We start from the raw sequence: 9,421 nt of genomic DNA on the forward strand, positions 1-9,421 counted from the left end.
TCAGGTAAACGGTATAGAACAACATACACAAGGACTAACAGACTCAAACACAGTTTCTACCCAATTGCAATATCATGTCTCAATGCTACTAAAAGTAGATGACTTTCATTGCCCCTGCTGTCATTTGTGCCCTTGATGTTGGAATGCTTTCAAACATGTTTTGTTGGATGCCCTAACAGATTGACTGAGTGATTGATTGTCTGAGTGATACATCAACTAGGTCGTATGTTGAGTGTATGTATGGGGCCTGAGGCCTGGATTGCTTGGGTGTATTCATGAGAATACTGTATTTTTTTTTTTTTATATCCTATCTATTATAGTTTTTAAGTATCTATCTTTCGTTGCATTGACCAGAGACATCTTTCAATTTCATTGTACTTGTGACAATGACAATAAAGAATATTCATTCATTCATTCATTCATTCATTCATTCAGTCATATTCATTCATTCATTCATTCATCTCTCATTTCTAGGTCAAATGCGGAAACATGTGGAGGGAGCAGCACACTGTGTACAAAGGCACCAAGGAGGACAAAACATTACCACATATCAAGGAAAGGAATCACAGCCTGGGAAATGGGAACACACTGTGGATTGTTGGCACTGTTTCATAGTGTGGAGATCAGGGAAATATTTTACTGCTACTATTCATAACCACCATCATTACCATTACATTAATTATCATTTAATCAAAGCATTTATTCAATAGATTACACGGAGATCGATGCTGTCTGTGGGCAGTGTTCATCTCCCCACGAGTGTGTTCATTAAAATCATTGTTTGACCGAAGCTCTTCTGGACCATTATTGTTTTGTGCTCACCCTCAATATTTGAACTCGTAACAATAGCTTTTTGTAAATAAACAAACTTTTTCCATTCAGAAAGTTCTACATCTGAGTCCTACTTCAATCAACCCTGACTGTGACAGTGAAGAAGAGTCTCCAGAGGATCAGAGTCCAGCTGGACTATGACAGGGGGGAGGTGTCCTTCTATGACCCTGAAGACATGACTCACATCTACACTCACAGACACACTTTCACTGAGAAGCTCTTCCCATTTTTTGAGGTTGGAAAGGCAGGAGATGCAAAACATCTGATATCAAAATCAGTCAGACTGAGATTTGATTGTAAAGTGATTGCTGTTTGACTTTTAACTCTGTGTATGTCTTCTTTTAGATACATTCTTGTTTCTTTAAACAAGAGTATTCTGAATATTTTCAGAATATTTTTCATGTTGTTAACGTGAATTCTGAGTGTGAACAGTGAGCTGTGATAGGATTAATCGGTAAACTTATATCCCTTCACCAAGAGACTGCACAACTAAGTTATCTTCATTATCCTGATTATCAGCATTTTGATTCAGTCAAATAACAATTTTTAGTATTTTACTTTAAAGATCTCCAAATTCACACCTAATCTGTATGTTTATACAAGATTAGTTGTGAGAATGTGTGAAATATTGAGACAAAAAGCAGCAGCTTCAGAGAGAAATCCAGAAAGGGTGTCCAAAAAGAAACAGATAAACTAATCTGGAGAGAAACAGTAAATATTCTTTTGTTTTTGGCTCTGAGGGCTTCAGCCCAGAGAAACACAGCTGGGAGGTGGAGGTGGGAGACCATCCTGACTGGAATGTGGGTTTAGTTAAAGAGTCAGTTGACAGGAAGGGAGAGCTTTTCCTTTACCAAAATATAGAATTTCATGTTTGCTGCATCGCAGTGGAAAATACTATAATGGTGATAGTAAGACTGTGACAGTGAAGAAGAGTCTCCAGAGGATCAGAGTCCAGCTGGACTATGACAGGGGGGAGGTGTCCTTCTATGACCCTGAAGACATGACTCACATCTACACTCACAGACACACTTTCACTGAGAAACTCTTCCCGTATTTTGAGGTTGGAAAGGCAGGAGATGCAAAACCTCTGATATCAAAATCTGCTAAACTTTAACGTGATTCTTTATCTTAACTGTGTATGTGATGGGCGGCTTTTTATATTCTTGTTTCTTTTAAATACATAGTTTCTGAATATTTCTCATGTTTCTCATGTAAATATTTGATCAGGTCAAAATCTGAATGATTTCTTTGCTTTTCAAAGTTTCTGAGTGTGAACAGCAAACTGTGACACTTATTAACCGACTAAAAGCAAGAGGGGGCAAAGTCCAGGTCTCCAGGGCCGGTGTCCTGCAGGTTTTAGATATCACCATTGATCAACACCTGAATCAAATGATTAGTTCATTACCAGGCCTCGGTATAACTTCAAGACATGCTGAGGAGGTAACTCCAAAATCAGCTGTGTTGGATCAAGGACACATCTAAAACCTGCAAGACAGGAACAGGAACAACATCCAGTTACTGAGCTGCTAGTTTTAGCTCCTGCTGTAGGTTGGATTTATGGACTTGTGATTTTTTTTTCACCAGAATATGACTCATGACATGTGACAGTAAATTCTTCTTTGTTGTCAGTTTCAAGTATTTGTATTGCATTTTCATTCAGTAGACCCTCTACTTGATAACCTACAGAAGATGAACGTTTCATAAACATAACTACAAAGGCACAGTCACACACAAACACTGACACAAGTAATAATTTAGTAATAATATCTTTGTTGTTTAACTGTCTTCATCATCCATCACTGAACATTCAAATACAGCAGAAACACACAACGGTCATTAATGTCATGACATATTAAGTTATATCAACAAGTTTATATCAATTTGTTTTTTCATCAGTATTACTAGTTTCTCATTGTCCACTGTCATATTTTTAATTTTTATTTATTGGTATTTCTCACACTGGCCAGCTCATCACATTTCAGTTCATGACAGACTTGAAAGTTGGAGTCTAAAGGTCTAAAGTTTTAGTCAGGTTTGAGGCCACAGCCCAGGTAGTAAAAGCAGATATTGTGTTTGGTGGTTATTAATTATTATCTAGAACACCATGACAACAGCTGAGCTCTCTAAAAGAAATTTGATTTCTTGAAGGACTGTAAGGTACAAGCTGTAAAGATGTGACATTTGTTGAGTGTAGAAACTTTCCTCAACTGTAACGTGTTCAGAGACATTCAGAGATCCTGTGTCCCTGAACTTGAACTACTTACAGGATGTAGTCAGTTTACAGTAATACAGTCATCTTTGATTGAATCTGGTCAAAGAAAATTAACTTCACTGGTATACATTTAGTTTATAACAAGCATATTTTAATGATGTATTATTTGAAAAAATAAACTTTTGATTTCATGTATTTCAGCTGCATTTTACTCAGAATTATTGCTTCATGTTCATGAGCGTCAAGAATTTTTCTTTGTTTTGAGTGTGAGAGCAGAGGTCTGGCAGGTTGACAATCTAAACCCTGTGATGAATCCAAATTTATGTCTTTAGCTGCAACGACAACTTTAATTAAAACTGCAGATAAAAACTCTGAGAACATGCTGACTTTTCCTACTTGAACTTCTGAAACACCACAGCTTCACCTCCTTTGTGTCATTTTTCTGTTCTTTTTAGGTTTCGTTTTTTTCAATGGAGAAGTCAAGATTTTCTACATTTTTCACTTTGGTGTCGTTTTAAGGAGCACAAACTGAAAACTATCTGAATGACACACACAGCGCCCTCTGATGGACACAAGTGTTATGTGCATATTTCAGTTTAACACGTGATCCATGAAAATGAAAGTAAATTCTGACACTTTTGAACTGAGCTGAGACGCCATTACAGGGAGTCAGATCTCTGCTGAAAAACACACGTTTGGAGGATTTTAATCAGAAAGTTCAAGAGACACTAATTTGGTGAGTTAAAAAAATACTTAAAGATCAAATGGCTGAGAAACTCGGACTTGTTGAAAATTTCCTGAGCTGCCATGTGTGTTCAGAGACTTTCAGAGATCCTGTGTCTCTGAGCTGCAGCCACAGCTTCTGTTCAAGCTGCCTGCAGAAATTCTGGGAACAAACTAAAAACAAAAATTGTCCCATTTGTAAAAGGAAATCTTCGAAGAAATTTCTAATTGTGAACTTTACACTGAAAGAACTTGCTGACTCCTTTTCTGGAAGAAAGAAATCTGGATCATCTGAGACAGAAAAAGGAGAGAAGAAATTAACAGTGGTGTGCAGTAAACATGAGGAAGAGCCTAAACTGTTCTGTGTGGACGAGCAGAGAGCTGTGTGCACCGTGTGTGACTTTTCTCTCCACCACAGTCACAAAGTGGTTCCTGTAGAAGAAGCAGTCAGTGACCTGAAGGAGCAGCTGAAATCTGACTTAAAGTCTCTGCAGGACAAGAGGAACAAATACAAACAAGTGGAGGAAACATACAATGAAGTGATTCAACACTCCAAGAAGCAGCTGTTGTCCACAGAGAGGCAGATCAGAGCAGAGTTCAACAAGCTCCGGCAGTTCCTGAAAGAGGAAGAGGAGTCCAGACTGGCAGCTCTGAGGGAGGAAGAGGAGCAGAAGGGGAGGACTATCAGCAGAGAGATGAAGATGATTGAGGAGCAGATCTCCTCTCTGTCAGACAGCATCTCTGCTGTTGAAGAAGAGCTGCAGAAACACAGCGTGCCATTCCTCAGCAGTTATAAAGACACTCAGAGCAGAGCCAGAGCCCAGAGCTCAGTGTCAGATCCACAGCTGGTCTCAGGAGCACTGATAGATGTGGCCAAACACCTGGGCAACCTGTCCTTCAGAGTGTGGGAGAAGATGAAGGAGAAGGTCCACTTCAGTCCTGTCATTCTGGACCCAAACACTGCAAACTGCTGGCTCTATCTGTCTGATGATCTGACCAGTGTGAGATTTGGAGACACAGAGCAGCAGCTTCCTGATAATCCAGAAAGAAACACTAAGTATCCCACTGTTTTTGGCTCTGAGGGCTTCAGCTCAGGGAAACACAGCTGGGAGGTGGAGGTGGGAGACCATCCTGACTGGAATGTGGGTTTAGTTAAAGAGTCAGTTGACAGGAAGGGAGAGCGTTGTGCTTCAACAGAATATGGAGTCTGGTGTTTAACACATAAAGCTGGAAAATACACTGATGTTGTTGGTCAGACTGTGACAGTGAAGAAGAGTCTCCAGAGGATCAGAGTCCAGCTGGACTATGACAGGGGGGAGGTGTCCTTCTATGACCCTGAAGACATGACTCACATCTACACTCACAGAGACACTTTCACTGAGAAACTCTTCCCATATTTCAGTATTGGAAAGGCAGGAGACGCCAAAACCTCTGATGTCAAAATCTGTCAAACTGAGATTTGATTGTAAAGTGATTCTTTATTTTAACTGTTTTTTCAGTACAGCAGCAGGGTTAATTTTAGGGAAATTATTAATCACACTGTCTAACTTCATTATCAGGTTTTGTTTTATTTTGTTGATCTAGTGGAACTATTAGCAATTCAATGAAACCAAAGCAACTTTTTCATGTGAAAATCTTGTGACCCACTCGAGTTTCTGTAAGAAACTTTTACATTTTTTCTTGTTTCTTTTAAATTAATATTTTCAGAATATTTCTCATGTTGTTCATGTGAATATTTTTGATAGTTTTAAAATCTGAATGATGATGATTTCTTTGCTTTTCAAAGTTGTTGAGTGTGAACAGCAAACTGTGACACTTCTTAAAAGAAGGATTAATGATTAAACATCAGCAAGAGTCAACTTTACAACTACAAGATTTAAATGTCCTGATTATCAGCGTCTTGTTTTCAGTTAAATAACATTTGAAAGTAACACGTCTTCTTTAAAGTTTTCCAAATTCAAAGAAATGACTTCTAAGTTCTGACGCTGTCTCATCAGTGTAACTACACTTGATTGATTTCATTAAAAATGTTCTTTCTTGTGTTGTTTTTAACTTTAATCAGAAGCTGACATCTCTCACAGTTTGAAAGATTTCTGGATCTTCTCATGTTTCATAATTAAGTTTTAATTTGATTTTCAAACTTCACTCTCAGTCTCAGTGTTTCAATGAATCACCTACCTTTGATTTGTACTTCAATGTTATTCTTTAACTGCTCTCTTTGATTATTGAGATCACAAAATGTTTCTGTGAAGTGAAATAAATAAATTCAGTGATTCTGTTGTTGTTGTGTTTGACAGTAAATCAGCTTTTCAGACACAGTCATTAGTTCAGATTCATTTAACATGGAAACTCACTTTGATTGTTGTGTTTACATTTAACTGACTCCTAAGAATAAAAGATTATTTGCTTCTATTAGTTTGTAAATATTCTTGTTGTACTGAAGCTGTTTTATTGAAACAATCAGCAGATTTTATCAAATCAAGAATTGATTTTAAGCAGCTACATTTTAAATCTTTTTTTCACACCAACATTCACATTTAACCCCAGACAGAAATCAAATGTAATCATTGATAAACTTTACATTCTCACAGCTAATCTGTATGTTTACAAACTCAGAAAATAGTTTGAATGAACAAAGCTGCAGAGATTTCAGATGAAGGTGCAGCTTTATAATAGTGATGTTTTATTTGTATATTATATTTACTCACAAGATGGAGACAAAGTTCAGATTTTCTTCTCTAGTAAAAATGTTTACACTGTAAACATTTACACTTATCCCATTTTTAAATGTAAATCATTAAATGTTAGAAATGACTTCACTTAACAGATAAACACTAAGACTGAGCCAAGTTCATCTGTAAATATTTTAAACAAACAAATAAAATGTCTAATCACACTTTCACCTCAGGTCAGTGTCAGTCTGATCAGCTCAAATCCAGAATCCTGCTGCGATAAAGAAAATTGTCTCTTTAGGATCAAATCAAACTGCTGCTGCTGATGTGGTCGCTGTAGTGTCTGTAAGTTTGAGTCTTGTGTGTCATCTGCAACCACCACACATTCAGAGGGGGAGAGAGGGCAGCACAGGCCTCGACCAACACCCACAAAGCTCTCCTGCATTGAAAGAATCTGCGATTGTCCAGTTTCGATGCGAGGCTGTCCCTGGTGGAGATTTTACACCGGGAATTTAAATCTCTGAGAGAATCCCTGGAATTCAGCCAGCAGCAGGTGGAAACGCTTGCCGCTGAAAATGCCACGCTACGGGAGTCGGTTAAATCTCTCACCGATAACGTGACCCAGCTAAACATTGAAAATAAAAAAATAAAAGAGTCCGTTATCGATCTACAAGCCCGTAGCATGAGAGATAATCTTGTGTTTTCTGGTATTCCAGAAACTGCCGGAGAGGACGCAGAGGCAACGGTGAAAAACTTCATTAAAATCCACCTGAAGCTGCCGGAGGACACCGTAAAGAACATCGACTTCGATAGAGTACATCGCTTGGGGGGCGCGCGGTCGTGGACCGGGAGACCACGGCTTATTGTGGCCAAATTCAAACAGAAGGAACAGGTGAAGAGTCGCGGCAGAGAGCTGAAAGGAACGGACTTCAGCGTGAACGACCAGTTCCCCAAAGAGATCCTGGAACGACGCAAGGTCCTGTTCCCAGTTCGACGTAGCTTTATCCAGAAAGGCTCCCGTGCTGTCATCGCTGTGGACCGGCTCTACGTGGACGGACAGCTGTACCGCGACCCCGGCACCACACCGTGGTTATACTGACTGCACTCCAGATAAGAACCCGCTACACTCTTTTCTTATTCATTCACACTTTCTCCTTTAAAATGTGTTTAACCTAGTAATATCAGTAGGATGTCATAGCAGATATAACACCGTCACCCTCCGTCATTGCTTTAATTGGAATGTTTCCGTTTCGTTTCTTTTTTTTTTTGTTGTCGCTCACAGTTCATGTGGTTTCTTTCTTTCTCTTGTCTTTCACTGCTGTGGTCACCTACTTCCCCACTCACCTACAAACAACACCCTCTATTTCTCCATATTTTCACAACACGATCACGCAAACACATCAGCTCAACGGCAGCACATTCACAACAGCCTCACAGCACGCACAGACTTGCAGGACACATAAGCAAGCCACGCTTGTTCATATTAGTGAATATTCACACACATAGTCAGACTTATGGAGTCTCTCACCACACTTCTTTTTCTCTTTCTATTTACAAACAAGGGATGTTTCCATATTCTCTCCACCTGTCTAAACGAAACACCCAGCATACATCATTAAACATACACGCACAATTAAGGGCATGCTGAGGTTTGTCACATGGAATGTAAATGGAGCTGGCACCAGAGGAAAGAGGTTAAAAATATTTAACCAGCTTAAAAAACTACAGGCAGATGTTGTTTTATTACAAGAAACTCACAAACCTGTCACAGGTTTAAATGAACTTAAAACACCTGAGTTTCCTAACGTGTTTGCAGCCGGTTATAATTCTAGACAACGGGGAGTAGCAATTTTAATACATAAAAATGTTAATTTTACAGTACTCGATACAGTTATAGATCCAGAGGGTAGATTTCTAATTATTAAACTATCAATATTGAACAAAAAACTATGTATTGTTAGTATATATGGTCCAAATGTTGATGAACCCTCATTCTTCCACGGTTTTTTTAGTGCACTCTCTGAACACCTTGATTGCACACTCATTAGAGAGTGATATTATACCCCTTTCGTCAAAAAAAGTGACAGGTTACTTCCGGAGCTCATTAATTATTCATGAGCTCCGGAAGTCCGGAAGTAGGAAGTAATTAAATTATCCCCTAATTAAATTATCCTCTAATTAAATTAGCTCCGGAAGTCCGGAAGTAGGAAGTAATTAAATAATAAAAATATGATATTCATAAAAATATGATATTCATAAAAATATGATATTCATAAAAATATGATATTCATAAAAATATAATTGATTATTTAGAAAGTTTCTTATATATCAAAATAGCATTCTTTTATTTCTTTAAGCAATTAAAAAATTTATTTATTTTTTTATGCTCAAAAAACGCCATCTGGTGGTGGGTCAGTGTGTGCGCGCGCCCGCGCGCGCCCGAGGCTGTGTGTCTGGGCGCGCGGGGGCGCGCCCGTGTCTCCGGACCGTGCTCTCTCGGGCTCCGTGCTCATGTGTTTAAAAATGTATTAAACCATATTAAAATTGTTTAGTTAAACTTGTGCTTTTGTAACGTTCAGTATGGCCACAAACACATGCTGCATGCCTTGGGGGAAAACTTTATTTCGATTTATATGCATTTGTAGATTTAGAATAAAACTCATACTCAGAAAAAACAACTCGCGATCCCCGCAGCCCCCTTAACCTAATCCTTAGATACATAAGCAGGGAAATCTCCTTAAAAAACCCTCCGCGATTTCTCCAAAACCCTACAATAACTTGTTAGGGTACCCCCTCTATTCCCAAAACCTTATATTCGATAACAGGGAAAATCCTGAAAAAATCCTTAGTCTTTTTTTCTCAAATTCAGCGCCCCGCGGCTCCCTTCATGCTCAGCCAAACAAAGCCAAAACTCCTTAAAAAACCCTCCGCGATTTCTCCAAAACCCTACAATAACTTGTTAGGGTACCCCTCTATTCCCAAA

The 9,421-nt window shown here is 38.7% G+C and overlaps 1 protein-coding gene across 1 annotated transcript; it reads left to right on the forward strand.

Moving 5' to 3' along the window:
* The first annotated feature begins 3,647 nt into the window (after positions 1–3,647).
* LOC309719006 (E3 ubiquitin-protein ligase TRIM35-like) lies at positions 3,648–5,504 on the forward strand. Its single transcript, XM_082554725.1, has one exon. The coding sequence runs from the start codon at positions 3,808–3,810 to the stop codon at positions 5,227–5,229; it is 1,422 nt and encodes a 473-aa protein (XP_082410851.1). The 5' UTR covers positions 3,648–3,807; the 3' UTR covers positions 5,230–5,504.
* The last annotated feature ends 3,917 nt before the right edge of the window (positions 5,505–9,421 follow it).

Source organism: Aulonocara stuartgranti (genome assembly GCF_965226115.1).
Source record: "Aulonocara stuartgranti genome assembly, chromosome: 12".
NCBI classification, from domain to species: domain Eukaryota; kingdom Metazoa; phylum Chordata; class Actinopteri; order Cichliformes; family Cichlidae; genus Aulonocara; species Aulonocara stuartgranti.